General features: G+C 46.5%; 1 protein-coding gene and 1 pseudogene across 4 annotated transcripts in view; both read right to left on the bottom strand.

The window, feature by feature from the left end:
- Positions 1-21,262, bottom strand: part of TMTC4 (transmembrane O-mannosyltransferase targeting cadherins 4) — a 65,308-nt gene extending 44,046 nt beyond the window's left edge. The window contains exons 1-5 of one of the 4 annotated variants that reach the window (XM_053890764.1): positions 21,095-21,262; positions 15,065-15,280; positions 10,471-10,586; positions 9,181-9,397; positions 3,039-3,126 (exon numbers count right to left, since the gene is read on the bottom strand). In XM_053890764.1, coding sequence (XP_053746739.1) covers positions 3,039-3,126; positions 9,181-9,397; positions 10,471-10,586; positions 15,065-15,226 — 583 coding nt within the window. In that variant the 5' untranslated portion in view covers positions 15,227-15,280; positions 21,095-21,262. The other 3 variants (XM_053890747.1, XM_053890838.1, XM_053890789.1) reach the window with 3 other exon arrangements.
- On the bottom strand, positions 10,158-10,254 carry LOC128776659 (U6 spliceosomal RNA; annotated as a pseudogene).
- Positions 21,263-21,516: the final 254 nt, after the last annotated feature.

The following is a 21,516-nucleotide window of genomic DNA, read 5'->3' as shown; positions in this document are numbered from 1 at the left end:
TCTTCTGACTGAGCCAGCCAGGTGTCCCCCTCCTGGCTATTTTTAATGATGGTTTTGATAAGCTTTGCCTCATTGGTCCAATGAGTACAGGGAAGCAGAGGAACACAAGGCAGCTGCCGTTGGCTTTGAAGTGAGTTAGACTCCAGTGTGAACCCAGTTCTGCCATAAGTAGCTGTGTGACCCTGAAAAAGTTACTTAAACTGTGAGTCCTACATCTGGAAAAATGGGGAAGTAATTCCACAAAGACTGTTACATACTTAAATGAGAAAGCATATATATATATATATATATATATATATATATATATATATATATACACACATATATACACACACACACACACACACACACACATAACATACACACATATACATGTGCCACTAGATATAGCCAATAAATGGCAGCTATTATATTAACAGCAAAGTCATCTATGTTTATAAGTAAAAAATTTTCTTCTGGAAACCTGTATTAATCATTACTAAAAAAAATTTGGAACCACTCAGATGGTGACAACAACCCTGAAAATCATCTGTCTCAGATATTGGCAAACTTTGCAAAGGACTGGGCAGTAAGTGTCTTAGGCTTTCAGGCTAGGTGGCCTGTGTCGACATTATGGAACTGACGCTGTAGGGCAAAATCAGTCCCAGACAGAATGAAAATAAGTGGGTGTGCCTATGTCTCAATAAAACTTTATATGTGGGCACTGGAATCTGAATTTCATGTCATTTTTTATATGTCACAATAGGTTACTATTGGTTTTTATTTCCCAGCCACTTAAAAATGTAAAAATCAGAGAGCCGAGGAGGAGTCAAGCCCAGACAGCAGTGTAAAGGCTGGAAGAAAAATACCTCAACAGTTGAAACCCCAGTGCCAGCAAGCTGGGGCCAAATCCCTGGAGGTTCCAATCTTGCCTGTCCTCCAGACCTCTTTCCAACTCCCCCAGCAGCTGCTGGGGGATCCAGCTTTCCCCCTGGGTACACCCCTCATCTTGTACCACAACCAGGGGATCCAGGGTGCTCACCCCTAGGTCCCTACCCACTTCCTGTTCCTGGCATGCCTCCTGTGAATCCCTTGGCACATGGCATGGTAGGACCAGGTATGGTGATGGCCAAGAAGATGCGGAAGAAAATGAAGAAAAGCTCATAAAAAGACACGCAAACACCACAAGCATGCCAAGCATTCTTCTTCTTTCTCTTCCCCTTCCTCCAGCAGGGACTCTGACTAAATACAGGGCCTGGACCCTTCCCTCAAGCCTCTCAAGTTCCCATCAAGCTTCAGATGCCATCTTGTACTGGGGAAAATTAGCCCTCCTCCCTCACCCCCCAGTCAAGCCTTACTCTGCTGTTCAGACCTGACTGGCTGGGGAAAATGGGACAAGAATGACCATTGGCTAGGGGTGCCTGGGTGGCTCAGTCAGTTGAGTGTCTGACTCCTGATTTCAGCTCAGGTCATGATCTCACAGTTTGTGAGTCTGAGACCTCCATCAGGCTCTGTGCTGATAGTGTGGAGTCTGCTTGGGATTCTGTCTGCTCCCTCAGTCCCTATCCGCTCCCACTCTCTCTCAAAATAAATACATAAACTTAAAAAAAGAAATAAGAGAATGACCATGGGCTAGCAAAGACCGTCTTGTCACTACTTGGACGGAACTTTTAGCTCATGAGTTTAGCAGGAGAACAATTTTTTGAGGATGGTGAGACCTTTGAGCTAAATGCTGAAGACAAGTTTAGGATCTGAAAGATATGATTTTTTTTAACTTTCTTTTGTAATACTTGTGGTTGGAAGGTGTGTAAATTTAATTATGGAAAAAAAGAAACTACTATTTTTGAAATGGTAAAAAAAAAAAAGTTATAAAAATCATTCTTAAAATTTGCCTGAACACGTGATCATTAAATTAGGTAGCAATGGCTCAATGTGTATTTTGGAAAAAAAAAAAACAAATCATTCTTAGCTTGCAGGCCACATGAGAAGAGCTAACGGGCTTGATTTGGCCCATGGGACCACCCCGACTCCTGCCTGCCTGCCTGCCATTTACCAGCCCTGAGATTTCCATGTCACCAGCCCCAGCACACACAACATTATGAATGAGTGGTTTGCTCTTTGTGATCAACAAGGGATTAATTCACAGAAGGTACCAAAGAACAAGCATTAGTATATGACAATAACAGGAAAGTCCTGGACCCCGGACCATACCTGAGCCTTGAGAAATTGTGGAAAAACCTCAAGGAGGCCAAGGTACTGAGGATATTCCAGAGGAAATCATCCCTGGAGCCTTCCCTCTTTTCCCTTCACCCCAACCCCTGATATAAATCATTGATTGTGACACATAAGGAGAGTTCTACAGTCCATAAACTTCTAACTTCTTCAGATACAGAAACTGGACATGTACTGTTGCTGGAGCTGGCAGGTATGACTACTACATAAGCCAAGTTCATCACACCCAATGTCTACGATCGAGCAACCTGGAAGGTATGACTTGACTTGGGGATGACTGGAGTCCATCTAATGAGCAGAGCCATACAGGGATTCTCTGCGTCTCAGTAAGTGCACCTGCTATGCTGTCCCAAGACATTCCTCCATGCCCCCACCCCGACACACATACCCAATGAGTCATTTCAATTCCAGCAACAATGACTTTCTTTGTAAGTACTAATAACACTCCAATGATTAAAGCAAGAATTTCATAATCCAGGTACCTATCCATAGCTAGTCATCTGTTCCAGTATTTTTGTTTTTGTTTTTTTCCACTGAGAGGTTTTAATAAAGAATAAACAAAAGTGCTTCCCCTACAATTTTACTGTCAATAAAATTACAAAAATCAACCACGACTGTGTTAGTAAGAGCAGAAGCTCTTGGTTTCACCACTCAATAGAATGGCCCCATGTGAACGCTAATGTATGAAGTTTGTATTATTAAAAAAGCAATGGAGTAAACACATATCTAAAGAGAGACTTTTTGACCCACATCCTCGTGAAGTGATAAAATTATATAAATGGATTAATTTCCCATCTTAAACATAAGAAGGCAAATATCATGCTTACTTTCTCTAAATGCTTTACAGTAGCCAAGGAAAGATAACAGAAAGAACAGGGCACCCAGGAGGTCTGCACGGCCGACAACACCAGCAACCTTAAAAGAAGGAGAAGAAAAATAGATTTAGGTAAAAAAAAAAAATTTTTTTTAAATCCTAAATGTATAAAAAATTTCTTAGAAACGAAAGGCAAAAACCTTACTAGATTCTTCCATCTATTAAAATAATCTGTGCTGACTACACAGCAGCCCTGTGGTCTTATCTTATGATTGGTTTTTCTTTTCCCTCTTTGGTCTAGGACTTGAGCTAGCTGCTCCCAAGAGAGTGGGACTGGCAGGGTCGTGCTGATGGCCGTTCTGGGAGCAGGACACAGTCGGCGATGCATGTGGGCCATGAGAGCTCTGTCACAGCACACCGCACCCTAGAGCTCAGAGGCCTGTGCCGCTGATATCCCCAAAGTGGATTTATAATTGGAAAATGTTATCAGCCCAAAGGGCATAATATTTACTAAAGAAAATTTGATTGGAAACATGAAGGAAAGCTGGGAAATTAATGTTGCAGGTCACCGGGCAAATAGAGAAAGCACAGGAACAGTGGTTCAGTGCTACCTCTGCTCCTCTTCCTCCCTTCGAGACCAAAACTTGGGTTAACCCGGAAAGCAGAATGCTTCAAAAGGGATTGAGAAATAAGATGAAAACAGAATAAAATGTCAACCATCTCTTTCTCTCATGACTGCCCTTCCCTTCTTTACCTTAGTGATAACAAAGCAAATGTGAAATTCATGTCTCATGTCACATCCAGTAATTGTTCTCCTGGCAGAGAAAGACACACAACTCCACTCAGGAGTGTGGGTCTAGTTAATGTGGCACGCTCTGCTAACGAACTAGCACCTGGATATGACACGTACCAAATTCTCTGGATTCTCTAGGTGTCACCCCAATAGCTGGTAAGTTTATCTTTTTTCTTAAAGGACAGATACTATGATTATGTGGGACAGAACAAAGACTATGCTATAAATGGAGAGAAGAGACTATACAAAGAATATGAAAATGACTACAATTACATTTGATTCCCAAGTGTGTGGACAAGAGATGGCTATTTTAGCAGCATTCCCATGCTACCCTGCTAGATATGAAACTCTGAGGGTGATTTTCCATGCTGATTGTTAACTCCTAAGGGCAGTGCGTGTGGCATCCCAAGGAGTCACGCAATCACTAGGATTGAAGGGGCTGAGGAATCCAACCTGTGAATGCCACCCACGTGAAAAACACCTCCCAAGAAGGAAGCTAAGGACAAACAAAGCTTCAATGGATCTGGAACAAGTATGCCAATATGCCGGAGGGTTGAACAGTACAATTAACTTCAGGAACGAAGTGAGTACGCAATGAGAGTTCTTGAATACTCCAGCCTGCAACTCACTCAATCAGGGACACAGTAAAATCAGGGATGCAGGTAAACCAAACAGAGCTGGCACACAGTAGATGCTGCTCACGGTTAGCTCCCTGCATGACTCTTGATGTGTGCTTCCAGAAGCATGGGGAGCAGAAAGAAACAAAGGGCATAGGAGCCCAGGGTGAGGCAGGTTTTGGCTCCATAGCACTGTGGTGACAAAGAGAGCAGGGGACCACCCCCACCCCCCAGGACAATGACAGGGAAAGGAGGGGCATCTTCCTTCTGAGACTACCTACAGGGGCTGAGGATGGCCCTGAATCCCAAACCCTTACGGAACAGAAAGTTATCCAAACCAATGCAGAGAAGCTTATCCAAAGTGGTCCCTAAGGCAAGGGACTCAGGGGAAGCAAGGAATGGGGTTGTGAGGGGTCAGAGAACAAAGTTTCTTCAAATGAATGAGGGAAGGGTAGTGTTCCTATAAATACCAGGGATGGGGTGAAAACAACCAGCCTAAACTACTTATTATCTAGGTAGCTAAGGTACATTTAAAGACCTACACTAAAATGAACTTTTAAACCTATATAAACTTAAAAAATGTTTTTAAAGTTTTATTTATTTTTGATAAAGAGAGAGAGAGAGAGTGAGTGAGCATATGAGCAGAGGAGGGGCAGAGAGAGGGGGAGAGAAAGAGAATCCCAAGCAGGCCCTGCACTGTCAGTGCTGAGTCCGATGCGGGGCTCAATCTCATGAACAGAGAGATCGTGACTTGAGCCAAAATCAGGAGTCAGACACTTAACTGACTAAACTATCCAGGCATCCCATTACACAAATCTATTTAGAAAATAAACATTCGTTGGGTAACTGGTGAAAATACTCCCAAGTCTTTAAGCAATGTATGTACATGACATTGTCTGACATAAATAAAAACACATTTTAAAAAGAATGGCTGGTGTTTTAAAGCAAAAGAGTTTTTAGTCCTTACAAAGAATTTTTGACATTATAATTAAAGAGAGACTTCACAGGAAAAAAATTTAAGGCTATCCAAGGAGGGATGCACTGTGTCCAATTGTTTGGGGAATTGACAACAGTATGGAAAGATATTATTTTCCTTCCCTGTTATCTGTGGTATGTATTTTCAGGCAAAAGTCTTTACAAAGGCTATTTTTTTTTCTTACAAAGGAAAGGGAACAGACTCTTCCACCTTAGATATGCCACTTTGGCATACTGATTATCTTGAATTAAAGATACTTGAGAAACAGCAAATACTAGATGGACGATCTGACCATCCTTTATCCCACTGAAAGCAGGAAATAAATCTTCCCTGTGAAAAGTAGCCTCCTTCTATCAGGAGTGTAGAAGGTATCCCTATCACCAGAAGTAGGGAATTTAGGGCTGGAAAAATCTATGTAAACAGCCCCTGTTACTTCTTCACTAATTCACTACCCCAATCCCACATCCCTTTGTCTTACCAATTCTTCACAAATTTAGAAAAGGTTCCTGCTTTGGTCACTTCTTTGAATCTCATACTTTTATGGGGCTCCAGAAATTAAATTTGTTTTTCTCCTGTTGATCTGTCTTATGTCAATCTAATTATTAGGCCAGCCAAAGAACCTAGAAATGAGGAAGGGAAAATTTTCCACCTCTTCAGAGATAACCTGGAACACTCACATCAGCGTTTTCTAGGGAAATCATTGCAATTCCCTCAAATCCATAGAGCAGGTGGTGTATTTGCATAGGGATGGTAAGAAGGAATTAGAGGAAGGGAAAGGGGGAATGCTTCCCCACCTAATTCCTTCAGTATCAAACTTTGGCTTCATTCATGGACAGAATTCCTAAGGAGGCCTGAGCTTCCCTCTTTGATACCAAATTCAGGCAACTTGAAATCCTTACCAATGCTCTGAGGAAAAGGAAAATCTATGGTGGCACTGGTGTCCCCTGGGCCTCCATCCTGATGGCCACAGACAAGAGCAACCCTCCCCTGATGACTGGTCTGTTGGAGGCCTTATACACCTACGAACACCCTGGAGTGATTTGGGGTGGCATATTGGAAAACGAGAGGCATTCAGTATTAGTTGAGGAGCAAATACCACTAATTACAATTATTTCATTACCAGTTGGGGAGCAATAGGTGGGAAGACTATAGGGTGACCAACTCATCCTGGTTTGCCTGGGACGGTCCCAGTTTCAGAATGGAAAGTCCCAGGCCGCAGAACTCCCTGAATATGGGGCAAACTGGATGGCTGGTCACCCTAGAAGACCAGGAAATTTAGGTTCTTATTTGCAGTGGACAAAAACATCCTCAAAGTTAATATCAAGAAGGCACAAAACACATAAATGTTAACACAAAGAAATTTATATTACTAAAACCTGGAGGGGCCACATTGCTGTTGCTTTCCCTTAGTAAATGAAAAGAGAAGCACAATGACTCCCACCCCCGAGTCCTCATCCTAGATCACTGTTCAGCTGGGGGGCGCTGTGCCAAGGACAGTCATGCGGGACCCTGGCCCAGCCTGGAGCCCGAAGCCCAGGGCTACTTCCCCAGCACTGGCCTGGGGGCTTCGACAGGCTCTCTTTCCACCTAGCTCCTTGGGCCCTGCTTTTTGCTTATTTTTATAGCTGTGTTAAATGGAGAGTGGGGGATAATGGGTGGGTGTAGATAGGAGGAAACTGAATACTATTGGCCACGACAATGAAAGATGAACATACAAATAGTCTGTTTCAAGAATGCTAATTTTGGGGGTGTGTGGGTGGGTCAGTCGGTTAAGCATCTGACTCTTGATTTCACTCAGGTTATGATCTCATGGTCGTGAGATCCAGTTCTGTGTTGGGCTCCATCCTGAGCGAGCGTGGAGCCTGCTTGGGATTCTCTGTCTTCCTCTCTCTCTATCCCTCTCCTGCTCTCTCTTTCAGAATAAATAAATAAACATTACCTAAAAAAAAAAAGAATGCTAATTTTTAATGATCCATAATTTTTTCTTGCAGTTTGAATTTGAATGACTTTGATGGAATGGAGGGGTGGGGGAGATGAAGAGATTTTTCTCAAAAATTCCCTACTCTCCTATAGCTAGATTTCCCTTGGCTTCTTTTTAAATACTTCAAATGCATAATTTTAGGGTTAATATGTTCCCAGATTGCATTTACTGGTGTGTGTGTGTGTGTGTGTGTGTGTGTGTGTGTGTGTACATCCAGTTACACTTGCTGGCATTTCAAAATTTTCTATAAACTAACTTCTCAATATTTAAAATCAGAATTTTAGAAAAGTTTCTTTGGTTAATAACTCAAATATTTATTTTGCTTTAAGATCACACTAAATTAAATGAGGACCAAAACTGTAAATCAGTACTTCTGCCAGAAATTCCCTTTTTTCTGACCAACCCGTACACTATTTCTGGGTCCCAACAAACACTTAAGCCATAAGGAGAAATCACATGGAAGCAAATTCTAATTTGGTTACCGTTATATATAAATAGACGATAACGAATCTTTTACCACAGTTTCCAGATTGTCAGTCCTCCGAATTTGCTGAAGTAAAACATTATGATAATTTTTTTAAAAAAAGCTATGAAGTAATAAGATACTAGAAGGTTGTGATAACAACTCTATAATCCTCTTAATACCAAAGAACAAAGAGTTTAACAAAAGCAGAACACTAAATTCTGCTCAATATTTTGAAACTCACTTCAAGACGCTCAATGTATTCAGTTAAGTGTGGGGGTTTAAATACACACGAAATGTAGAAATCTATTGCAGAGAAGTAATAAGGAACATGTAGTATTTTACACGCAGGTACTTCATTACACAGAATGAATGGCTAAAATCAAATCTTTTACCTCAAGCACACATGCAGATTTTTATTTTCAAAGGGATCTGTGGTGGGCAGGGGTAGGGTGGCTCCTAAAATCCCCATACATCTGGGTAAATCCCAACACAGTTTGTACCGAATATATCCAGCAGCAGCTCCACGGAATACAGGTGTGGCCCACAGGACAGCAGGTTACGGCCCTGTTAGGAGCTGCCCCGTCACCTGGGTCAAGCCCTTCAGTGGGAGAATAATCCAGGTAGTGAAGAGTGGGGGGTGGAGGGGGGTGCAAAGCAGGTGAGGAAAGCTCCTGACCAATCCCAGCAGAGATTTCCAGCACAACTCCAAGTGTGCCCTCATGCCCTCAGTGTGAGCCTGCGACACCAGGTTTCAAGTTCCACCCCGACATCTGCCAGCTATGTGATGGACCCGAGGAAGATGTGTTATTTGTCTTCCCAGGCCATTCCTCTGCTGTAAAGTGGCCCATCCACTCTCCCAGCAGTTCCGTTACAATTACATTAAGCACAAAAAAGTATTTTGAAAATGAGACAGTTCTCGGTGAAGACAGGAAAACTGCGTCTGACCCTTTGCTGAAGACGAGTTCTTAGCTTCTGACCTTCAGACCCCCAAACCAGGTGTCTGTTCAATATTTAAATATTCAACACCTACATATTCCACATTTACCCTTTACAGTGTAGTCATATAGAGGAAACAGAAAGTATCACCAAAGATCACACCATGATTACGAAGTCTTTGCCCACCTGGGACTCTGCATCTTTCCTAAGAGAGAAAGACCTGTCGGACCTACAGAGTCATTTCAAGCATCTGGCAGCGTTTAGCACCATATACTTTCTACAGCAATAAGACCATTCAAGGGCAGCCTACTTTAGGGAATGAGCCAACGTATGAAAGGCTCCTTGTCCTGACACAAGTACAGAGGCCACGGACAGACACTACTTACACACTCAGTGTGTACCGGATGTGCAGCGAACAGCAGAGCGGCCAACAGGGAGGATCTGGGGGCCAGGTTCAACCGCCGGCCTCTACTGCTGTACTGCAGGCCGCCAAACAGCACGGAGAAGACGTCCACCATGAGGACAGAGATGCCGCCGTGCAGGAGGATGTTGACCACGTGGAAACTCATGGGGTAGAAGCCTCCAGACAAATAGTAGTTAATCCTGTAGTGAGCAAAAGGGGTTCATACCAGGTGCGCAGAAGTGTGCAAAATAAAATGCAAAGCATCTGAAGGAAGAAGGCTGGTGAGTGACAGTGTTAAAGGGAGGAGATGTAGAAATGGCAAGAACATAACTAACTACTGGGGGAAAAAGAGCAGATAAGAGGATGTCAGACAAGTGTGGCAGAAAACACGTGGAGAGGAAAAGCAGAAGGAAAGCTAGACAATTTCTTAAACCCTAAAAAGGCAAGATTGCCTCCCAAGATGATATGACACAGCACACCTTACTCTTGGCTACCCCACAGGGACCTGGATTGAAGACCGTCACATAACTTGCTTATCCAAAAAACAAAAAGTACTCCTTGGTAGTTCGTCCACCAGCTTTCTGTCCAACAAAACACATTCTCATCCGTCCAACAAAACACATTTCTGACTGCTTTTCAGTTACCAGCAGTTCTAATTCATCATTTCTGTGCTTCTGAGAGATCTGTACATAAGTACTGAATGCACCTAAAACAGCTATGAATGGGAACTTTGGGGAGGTGAACACATCTATTCAATGCAGATGGGGAGGTGGGGGAGGGTGCTTTTAGCTTTATTTTGTATTTGCATATTGACTTGGTAACAGCAGGAAGATTTTTACCTTGTTATTATCATTTTTACAGTGGAAAAAACCCCACAATTTCCTTAGACGCCACGTGTTGCCTTGACTCACATGGTTTCTCCAGTGGTAACCAGCAAAGGTCCAATCTCCAACAAACGTGCAAAATGTGGAACGTTTCGCTAATTTGCACATCACCCTCGCACAGGGGCCACGTTCATCTTCCCTGCATCCTTCCACTTTTAGGATCTGTCCTGGACGAGCGAGCCCTGGAGTCGTGGTTCCTCAGGCTCGTTCTCCCCACGTTGCTGGGACCTACCCCTAACAGCTGGAATTAGCATGTACTCCTCAGAGACCCATATGAGTGAGTGGTCTGTTCTTCCCCAGGATCCACCGGCTCCACTCGCCCACACCGGGAGCCTTGTCACACAGAACCTGGCACAGCATCCTACGCAGCCCACACTGTCATACCTCACCTGAAAGTCAGGACGGTCAGAGGGCGGTAGGACTTGTGGCTGGTATTGCTGCTCAGCCTACTGCCCCAGAAGTCATGATGCCACAGGTCCCCAAGGGGCGTTTCTGCTCGGAGGTCCTGCAGGGACACAGTAGAGGGCATTCAGGACAAAGGTGTCTCTCCTCTCTCACCCCGTGTTTAAGCCCTCACCAGGAGCTCTTGCTTAGAGCTGCTCATTCCCCTTTGGTCCATCTCTCCCATTAGCCCTGAGCCAAGCCACTGCCACCTCTCACCGAGGATACGGTCAGGCCTCCCTCCACGTTCTCCCAGCTAATCTCTCCAACCTGCAAATTGGGTCACCCACCCCACCTTGCTTAAAACACCCAGATGGCTCCCCCCGCCCCCAGGACAAAGCCGACGTCCTGATGTGGGTACCACAGCCCAGGGTGCTCTGGCTCCCGCCAAGCTCTGCCTGCTCATCTCGTGGACTCTGACCTTTGTCCAGTCCCCACACAGCACCTGCTGCCACCCTTCCCCAAGGATTTGCACACGTAGGTGTCCACCAGACAGTTACCCCTCAGCTCCTCACAGCCCAGCATCTCCTGCCGTTCACGTTCGGCCAGCAGGCTCTGACCTTCCTCAGCTGATGCAATTCTCCTTCCATGGGCCTCAGGGCATCTCACACCTGTCCTCACAGTGCCTGGCACCCTGGCGGTTTATCATCTCTAACTACCATCTGTCTGCCCCGCTGGACTGGGGGTGAGGCCCCGGGGCCACATCGTGTGGGTGGGGAGTATACAGAAAGTGCTTAATCCATGTTGAATAAACTAATGCCTCTTTCATACTCAATACAGAAGGCAATTTTCCTAAAACATCTCAGTTAAAATTTGACTGGATAAGCATATATTGTCTATTTTTGAATCCTAGCTAAACAGGAAGAAAAATGAAAGAAAAAACAACTTCCATCTAATTTTTAAAGATAAAAATCACTAATTATTAAAAAACGACATCTATTTTACTATTAAGGTAATTTAATTTGGTCCTGTGCTACAGATGCTTAGAAATGCATATTTAAAAAATATACATTCATTTATTTTGGGGAGCACACAAGCAGGGAAGGGGCAGAGTGAGGAAGACAGAGGATCCAGAGCGGGCTCTGCACTGACAGGTTGACAGCAGCAAGCCCGACGTGGGGCTTGAACTCATGAACTGTGAGATCACGACCTGAGCCCAAATCAGACACTCAACCAACTGAGCCACCCAGGTGCCCTGAAAAATGCATCTTTTTAAAAAACATTTAAATGTAGAACTAGATTGTTTAAACCGTGTCTAACAAGAAGAGAGACAGACAAGGCATTGCAGAATAAGCAATAAAAGCAAATACTAACTTTCTCTTCAAAGCATAACAAACAGGAATATTTTAGGGACTAGAAATTATGACATGCTAAGCACCACTAAGTGTATCAGTCCAGACTCTTCCCTGCAGTGACCAGATTAGCACTGATTAACATAAACAAAAAAGAATGCTTTAAAGGAGACTGCAAGGCTCACGGACACCCAGGGGGGCTCCCAGGTTTGGGGCTCTGCAGCCAGAAGCACGCCCACAAATCACACCGCTAGACACTTTGTGGGGGAGAGGGGGCTGCCTGGCTGCCTCCAGACCTCGGCCTCTTGTGTGATTAGCTCCTGACTCCAGTAGGTGGGTGCACCTGAGAAGAGACCCTCTGCCCACGTCTGCATCCAACCTGGACAGTCCCTGCAGCTTCTAACAACCAAGGTGGGGAAAGCCTCAAGCAGAAATGTGTCAAATCATGGCTGGGACAAAGAAGCAAGCAGTGTCCATGGCACACGGGGACTTCAGTAAGTACTCACTACTTAAGTGCTTACTGATCAAAGGGAAAGGGCTTGAAGATGTGCGACAGAGGCAAAGTTGGTCACCTGATATCCACTTTGTGGGTGAGTTTCACTTCATTGGGTATTGGCTTCAGAGACCTTGAGCATACTGACCCCTCTTCTAACAGTCAGTCCGGTATTTCATGAAGGTCTTGCAAACTACCCACAAATCTGGTTTACTCAGTGACAAAACTGGAAGCCCATCTTCTTCTGCACTGTCCCAGAAGTACCTGCTCACTTGTGAAGGAGCTGGGCAGAGGATCTTTCCCTCCATTTGAGCAGAAAATGAACACCAACAAAGCTCTAAATATTTGATTAGGTGTAGCCTACACACAGCAGGGCGCGCTGCAGGAAGAAAGGTCCATTTCTCTTCACAATGATTTATGGAAAAGACGTGTGTCTGAAATTCCTGCTAACTCCACTGTCTCAAAGAAAACCATCATCTCAATGAAAAAAGGCAACTCAACACTACAAGGAAGCATCTGGAAAACAGTCTTTAACACCAATAAAACCCAGGAACAGCCTGTTTCACATTACTGTGGGCACAGCGCCAATGAACAGAGCGGAGCCTTTCATTAAACAGGAAAGGAAAAAAGGAGGGCTAGCAAGTTAACAAAGGAGCACAGTGTGATGCTCTAGAAAACACTGCCAAGACAATGTGCAGCAGGGCCACAAAATGGCTTCATCGGCCTTACCCCACACGGAGGGAAGAATTATAACCGCGTCCCAGGCCATCCCGCATACAACAGGGCTTGCGCTTTCCCCTGCCTTGTTCATCAAAGTTCTTCCACGTAAGGTTTTTTTCTTTTTAATTTTTAAATGTTATTTACTTTTTAATTTTTTAATGTTTATTTATTTTTGAGACAGAGAGTGCGCGTGAGCAAGAGCGGGGGAGGGGCACAGAGAAGGAGACAGAGGATCCAAAGTGGGCTCTGCACTGACAGCAGAAAGCCCGATGTGGGGCTCGAACTCACGAACCATGAGATCATGACCTGAGCTGAAGTCAGACATTTAACTGACAAGTCACCAAGGTGCCCCCTTCGAGATAATGATCTAAGCGAACACTTTATGTATCTTCCACTTTATAAAAGTGGAAGAGTGAAGAAACTCTTAATGAAATGAAGAACGGGCTTTAAAAACTAAGTCATGTTCTCCTTTCCTTGTTAGCAAAGCAATCCTGCAGCTATAAAACCACCCATGTGATGTAGTTGCTAGGAGCTACTACTTTTTTCTTTTAAGCGTGGTTTAAAAAGAAACAAACATCTACGGTAACTGCTGGGTGAACTTGAGGAAACTTATAAGTGAAGAACCTGAATTAAAAACAAACATCGGGGCACCAGGGTGGCTCAGTGGGTCTGGCATCTGACTCTTGATTTCGGCTCAGGTCATGATCTCACGGTTTGTGAGCTCAAGCTCCACGTTGGGCTCTGTGCTGACAGGGCAGAGCCTGCTTGGGGTTCTTTGCCCCCCCCCCGCCCCTCCCCCACTCATGCTTGCTCTTGTACATGCTCTCTCTCTCTCTCTCTCAAAATAAATAAAATTAAAAAAAAACTAAACACCAAGGTTGGTTGATAGTCTGCATCATAAAATAGAGAAAATCAGTACATACAAGATGTTACAAATAAAATACTTACAAAAGTCACCCCCCCTTCCAACCTCACTGTCACCATCACACATACACGTTGGTCACAGAGAATTTTTCTCAACATTTTCAATATGAAAATGAGGTTTTGCTCATTTGGGAGAATCCATGACTTCAAAATTTCAACAACAGTGTTACCGAGTTGCCACAACTGCACCGCCTGGAGAGAAATAGATTAGGCTATTCCTTTGGGCTGTCTTCACTGGTGCAGACACACACGCACGAAATAACTGCTGAGTAACTGAGAGGTCACAAATCTGTGCCATTTCCGCATTTCTTCTCCTGGGCTCTCCCTGCCTCCAAGGCTCTTGTCTGATTTTCTTTTAGTTCCCTTGAATCTTTTTCTTTCCTTTCTCCAAACCTACTTCTTTCTCCCTCTCTCTAGCTAGTGAAAGACAGGCATTTTCCCCGCACTGATATAGCACCCACTGGAGAGCAAAATTGGCTGGGATTTTGCAAACTCAGCAAATTTGAGTCTCCAAACACGAAATGGGCAGAAACTGCAGCTTCCACCGACAGCACACTCCTCATTCTCCAGCGCCTGCCAGCAGGCTGTCCTGATGCTATCAGTAAAGGACAAAGAAGAAGCCAACTCCCTGCCTGCTGTTGCGAACGGACGCAGACGGACGCACCTCTTGGCAGGTGATCAGACTCGTCCATCACTGCAGCAAGTGCATGTTGGGGTGGGGGGAGGGGGAAAACAGCTGTGGCCTAGGATTCTAGAAATCTGTCATAAAACCTGAAATACTTAGTCTGCAATGCCCTCCTTGCCTTGTAAACTGAGAGTAATGGTCTCTCTGATGTGTGTGTAGACTGGGGCCTCGGATGGGGTATGTGGTGAGGGTAAAGCCTGAGGTCAGGCAGGGGCTGGAGACCGTAAACAATAAACAATAACAATAAAAGAGGCCCTAAATCACAAAGATGCTACCTAAAAGAGACGGGAAATCTACAACACAATTGGGGCCCAGGCAAATGCTTAACCAAGGTCGAATAGAGAATTATCCAACACGAACTTAGATTACTAATGAGAAACAGGCAAATGATTAACACAAGTTTACCAAAAAGGGGTTACCATACAAACCTTATTGTTAATGATAGCTTCAGAGTCATCAAAGACAAAATCTCCATCGTAGCTGCGTGCGAAACATACAAGGGAAACAAATCCCACTACTAACTTAGCCCAGAAAGGGGCAAGCACAGAAGAGGGGATGATGTGACCCAAATCAGCGTCCAACTCGGCCATTTTGAAAACTGCTGGCTGCCAGCCTCTTGCTCTAGCATCATGCTGGTTAGAAATCTATGAGAAAAATGACACAACACAAATATCCATCAACACACAGTTAGGAAAGTTTCTGCAGTGAGTAGGAACTAGACAGTCACCTACACTGTGAGTGCATAGGATCTGGTCATTACAAACTAAGATATGGTTTTCAGAGTCTACTGGGCAGAAGGGTCACTGGGACAGATGTAAATTCTCCTGGGCCTAACTGCAACCACCGAAACACAAGCCCTTGGGTTTCTGATACTGGATTATCTTGAGACATGCTGACTTAAGGAAATACTATACCTATCAACCCCATAAGGCAAATTGTTTTTATAATCCTTGAACCAGTTACACCAAAGTTAAAAAAAAAAAAAAAAGAGTTACCAGGGTGCCTGAGTGGCTCAGTTCGTTAAGCATCCGACTTTGGCTCAGGTCATGATCTTGCGGTTCATGGGATCAAGCCCCGCATTGGGCTCTGTGCTAACAGCTCAGAGCCTGGAACCTGCTTTGGATTCTGTATTTCCCTCTCTCTCTGTCCCTCCCCAACTCACACACTGTCTCTCTCTCTCTCTCTCTCTCTCTCTCTCTCTTTTAAAAAATAAAACATTAAAAAAAATTTTTTTTGAAGTTACCATGTTGCTTCATCCAATCCAGAGAAATCAGTAAATATTCCTTGTTAAGTCTTAGCACATGGTACGTGCATGTGTGGTAGGGTATAAAACATGGTCCTGATTCTGAGAGAGCTTAGAGTCTCTCTAGAACTCAGTCACTCATGCCAGTTAGCAGAAAATCTGGCAGAGAAGAGTTTTAACACAGATGATCAGGCAGGACACATGATCGATGGCCAGCTGAGGGGTTCACACACAGACGGATGAAGGAGAGAACACTGTAGACTGACCAGTCTAGGACAATATCTTAGTCCAGAAAGAGCTGAGCCAAATCCTAAAGGAGAAGAGAGGGAAGCTATCCCAGGTAAGAATATGACCTTCAACGTTGGTGAAAGAGTCAAGTTAAAAATACCCTCTTATTTTTTAACTTTTCTTTCAAACAGGAAAAATGTTAAAGCCAGAACAGTTGGTCTCTCTGCCTTGCCATTTATTAGTTCTATGGCCTTGTCCTTTCAGAGTCTACTTCCTGTGACACTCAGCAAGGCGTAAGAGCTTTCCAGTGGTGACAGCTGCCTGAGAACCCCCTGCCTTGGAATTTGCCCAAATACAAAACTACCCTGCGAATCACATTTTATCTGTCTCTATCTCCACTATACCTCCAACAGGTGCTTTCTTTGGATTGACCAGAATCATGTTTGGCTCAAAGTGTTCAGGTTCCAATCCTGGGTAACTATGGACAAGCTACTTAACCTCTCTGGCCTCAGTTTCCTTGCCTCTAAACTGGGGATAACTGTTGTACCTAACGTGGTTGTCATTCCACAGGATAGCCACCTGAGGCTCTGAGAACTGCTGTCTGGCTTTAATGACTGCTGAGGGGAGGTTAACTATGATTACAAGCACTTTCTTTAAGAAGGGTAAAAGCACGGACACAGAATTATTTTTTAAATCCTAATATTAGTATTAATTTTTAAATACAAATATTTTGTTTATTATCTACATTAGTAAGGGCCCTGGCTCCCAGTCCTTTTGGGCGAAGGTGGAGGAGAATCCCAAACCCCTTGATTGTGAAGGCAGTTTAGATGTATTTGTCTCTAGGCCTCCAAGGGACTACCCCAGACTATGGAATCAATGAGAAGTCAGCCAAATGAGAAGTCAGGCCATCTGAGATCACAGGCATCTTTTCTCTGGCTTTTATCTGAGTGAATGTGGAAAAAGATCCAACAGTCAATGGGACACATCATCCTATGATAACACTGTCCCTTTCCGGGTGCTGAAAAGAGGTCCAGATTTACAACCCAGAGAGGAAAGACTTTGTATCTCTCACTGCTGGTCCCTCAAGCTTCTCCACTTAATGTAATTCACTCTTAGCAAGTGCTGGTGGGAAATATCCCAGCTCCTATCTGCTGCCTTTGTCTTTTCCAATGAAAGGGTAAACCATTGGTTCAACCCAAATTATAGCTGCAAACACCATATAGGTCACCATGCAGGCCAACTGTTGTGTCTACATTTCAGCTAAAGAAACTGCTGCTAAAGAGGCACCAAGGGGGCTCAGTTGGTTAAGCGTCCAGCTCTTTGTTTTGGCTCAGGTCATGATCTCACGGTTCATGGGTCCAAGCCCTGCACTGGGCACTGCGCTGACGGTGTGGAGCTTGCTTGGGATTCTCTCTCTGTCCCTCTCTTTCTGCCCCTCCCCTGCTCTGTCTCTCTCTCAAAAATAAATAAATAAAAACTTCAAAAATTTTTTTAAAATAAGAAATTGCTACTAAAAAAGCAAAGCAAAACAAAAACGATGTGAAAAAGAAATCATAAAGACCATGTAGTTAGAAAGATGGCATGACTTCACATGAAGGGAATAAAAGTGTTCTTGGATTTGGAAAATTAATGTGGAGGAAAATGCGACAGTTTTAAATGCACAACAGAGCTGGTCTTGATGTTACCTGCTATGGGCCCAAAGATCTGAATATTATTTCACAAAAGGTTGTCGTGAGGTTCCAATTCTTATAGGAAGAACACGGAAGCAAGACACATAATCTGTGCTCCTACATGAGCTGTCCTGCCCCATTTTTCATTTCAGATTATTTGGAATACAATGAATCTTTTTGGTACTCAGGCAATAGCAGAGATATATGGAAGGCAGACCATGGACTCAAACATCTGCAGCGCCCTGGTGGGCCAGGCCAGGACTCCTGAAGCATCACCAGGATGGTTGGGTTAATCTCAGAATGATCTCCCCCTCTTCTACTGCAGGGACATCAGCAAGTCCTACCATTGCAAGACTTCTATTGCGCCTTCCCTCCTGAGTCTCCAAGGTTCCCGCTACTTTGCTGTCCCTGAAAATACTCCCAAATGCCCTTTTTTAATTTAAGGCATTATGGTTAATGTATACAGTGGAATGGTTCAGAAAATACTGCAGATAAGCAAATGCCATAAAATCTACAATGTGTCAGGAACCCATGCAAAGTTCTCAGAGTGCAGCACTGGGGTTAAGAGGGCGGGCTCTCCAGGCAGGTGGTGGTGGACTCACTACCTTTGAGACCTTGAGCTTCTCAGTCTTTCTAAGGCTCAAATCCTCACTGGCACAACAGGGTACCACCGCATAACTTTGGGAGGTTGTCAGAGGATTAAAGGGAAGAATGTATGGAAACAATTACTTCCCATTCTTGTTACCATTTTGGAGAATCTAGTTCCCAGTGCTTCATCCCTGATCTCCTGTCTTGGGAACAGAGATGTTGCTATCAATTCTTTATTCCTGCAGATGGTTTTACCAACCGAGACCAGCAGTAGCCCATCCAACTGTCCCAATGTAACTGACAGAAGGATGTCCTTCCTTGGATGGGCCCAGGGCACTGCCTCCTTGGCCGGTGTCTGAATGTCCTGCATAAATGGCACAGTCTAATACAGTGACCCTGCTCCAACCTCCCTTCCTCCAACAGGAAAGTGGCCTTTGTTCTGATGATCCCAGCCAGGCTTGGTGCTCAAGTTAAAGAAGCCCTCCCTGAGTGAGGTGGTACAGACAGGCTGACCTGCCCCTCCACCTCTTTTTTTGTACATAAGCCATGAAATAGGAAGGTGCACTTTCTGTTTTTCTCTTGCTAGGTCTCCAAGTACACAGTCTCATTTCTCCCCTCCAGGTGTCCTGCCTGGGAGCCCTGGCTCTGGGGTGTGGCTGGATGGTTAAGTTCACCACATGAAGTGCAAAGAAGGGAGTTTCACGGAGGTCTCAGGCTCAGTCCCAGTGGTGCTACAGCCAGTTTTTCAAGTGGTAAAACTGCTGCTCTGATCCCTATCTGACTCCTGTGCTGATTTCACACTGTTCAGAATTAACTGGCCCTAGAAGTAACTGAATTTTGGAATGAAGCAAGGCTCTTTATTCTCAATTTCTCAAAACTTCTAATATGAAGCCTCTATTTTCAGGGGGTTCAAATAAATTCATAAATCATCAATGGTCAAAAAAACAAGGACTCCACCTCCCAAAAGGAATGTCACTGAGCTGTGAACCCTAGGGACCCAGTGACAACTGACATAGCAGCCTCAGACTGCAGGAAATAGGGATGGTGAGACCAATCTAAAGGATTCGCCCTGGGACTATGAGCAGCAGTTACCTACTGCAGAATATTTTTCCACATGCATGGAAGGGCCTGCTGGCCTCTGGCCGACCTTTCTACCTCATCAGTAACAATCCATCCAAACGCAAGCTGCCCTCTGCCAGGCTGCGATGAGACAGTGCTTCTGGAAATCAGACTAAAGAACACGATCATTTGTGACCCAGCATCTGGTGATGTTAGCTGGCTGCTCCTCTCTTGGGGGCTTCAAGTTTTGGGAGCCTGTCATCTCCACCGCCCCCCACAATGCAGCGCTGAAAAAAATGCTACTCAAAGTATCTTCCTCTTGTGATCACCTTTCTGCTTTTTAATTCAGTAACAGGCGAGAGCCATGCCTGCCTACAGCAAGAAGGACTGTGTGTGGTTCGGCATTCACAGTTACACTGTCCCAGAAAGTTTCCAGCTTGCTAGCTTGTAGCCATTTCCCCCTCTAAATCAGCCGGCACCACTTCACCCCACGTCGATTTGGGGTGTGCCAGGCAAGGTCAGGCCTGCAGGGCGAGGGGACAGAGAAGGGATCCAGTCAGTCGTTACTGTAATTGTTCCTCAAGGAATTCTCCCCTTCCATCTGCTCTCCCAGAGATAACTGTGTGGGATGATTCACAGCGCGCTGGCTAGATCTCTTTTCTAACTCCTCCCTCCTTTTGTGTGTGATTAAAAAGAAAGAAAGAAAGAAACACACACACACACACACACACACACACACACACACACACACACCTCTCACAGTCAAAACATCAACACGACCAGAAGCCCCGCGGAGTTCGCAGGAGGCGAGGCGGCGGCTGCACCACCTGCTCGGCTTCCCTAAACTCCAAGCCCGCGCGGGGAAGTGGCAGCTCGTTGGCCCCGGGCGCCCGGGCCGGTGGCACGCGGTTCTCCCGTCGCTCCGCTCGGCAGCCAGCGCGGAGGAGCTGGCACTCGCGGCGCTGCAGGGGAGCCGCCTTTAACCTAGGGCAGGCGGCCAACAGGCCCGGCTGTGCCCAGCCATCGCCGGCGCCACGGCCAGCTGGCGGCCAGGAGCGGGGCTCCGCGGCCAGGTGGCCACTCCTGGGACGCACCGCAGACGCCTGGTACGCCCCGGGGCGACGGAGCGCCCCTGCAGTTGGAGCAGGCAGGGGTGGCAGCGGTGACCACGGCCCCGGGCGGAGGGAGCGCAGGAGCCCGGGCGCGGGCAGGAGGAGCGCGTACCCTCCACGCCGCGCCCATTGTCCCGTGTGCAGCTTACACCGGGGCGCTTGGGGCTCGCGTCCCCCGTGACCCTGGCCCCGGTCGCAGCCCAGGTCCTGGAGCCAACTCCCAGCAGCACCACCGCCGGACGCGGGCCGGCCCGTGGGGCTCGGGGCGCGGCGACAGCGAGGACCCCGCGTCCGCTCCGCGCCCAACTATGCTCGTCTCGCAGCACACTCGGCCACTCGGCCCTGCAGGGGCCGCCCCACGCATTACCTGCAAGGAGCCCGAGCGGCGGCCGCATCTCCCTCCCGGGCGCGTAAACTCCGGCCGCTCTCGGCGCCCGCCCGGAGCTGGGCAGGGGGAGGGGCCGCCCGCGCCGCGCCCCCGCCCCCTGCCGCGCCCCCCTTCCTGCGCCGCGCGCCGCCCGCACCGCCCGCAGCTCCCCCACGCGTGCGGGCGCTCACTCTCACACTCCCGCCTCGGCCCGCCCGCTCCTCGCGGCCATTGGCTGCTCCTGTGGTCACTTTCACGCCGCAGCTTGTTCCTCTTCAGCTCATTGGCGGAAGCGCCGGTGACGTCGGGCCAGAAGGCGCTACACGGCGGCGAAAGAGGCGCAGCGACAGAAGGCGTCGGCGGGGAGAGCAGGAAGCGGAGTTCCAGGCGCGGAGGCCGGGCGGTGCCGGGGCGGGAAGGGGCGGCCCCAGCCTGGCCCCTGGAGGCGGGCCGCGTGGGCGGGGCCGCCTCCTCCAGTCCGCGGGCGCGGGAGCTTGCTCCCGGTGGGTCTCGCGCTTCTCGCACTGTGGGTGGCGCTCCGCGGTGGGACTGCAGAGTCCTTGCAGGAAAGGGAGCTGGAGGAGAACCGTCAGGGCTCTTCCTGGCAGGGAGG

The sequence above is a fragment of the Panthera pardus genome, unplaced genomic scaffold (genome assembly GCF_024362965.1).
Source record: "Panthera pardus isolate Hobbes unplaced genomic scaffold, ASM2436296v1 HiC_scaffold_1, whole genome shotgun sequence".
In the NCBI taxonomy this organism is placed as follows: domain Eukaryota; kingdom Metazoa; phylum Chordata; class Mammalia; order Carnivora; family Felidae; genus Panthera; species Panthera pardus.
This window is presented reverse-complemented; position numbering and strand designations above follow the sequence as displayed.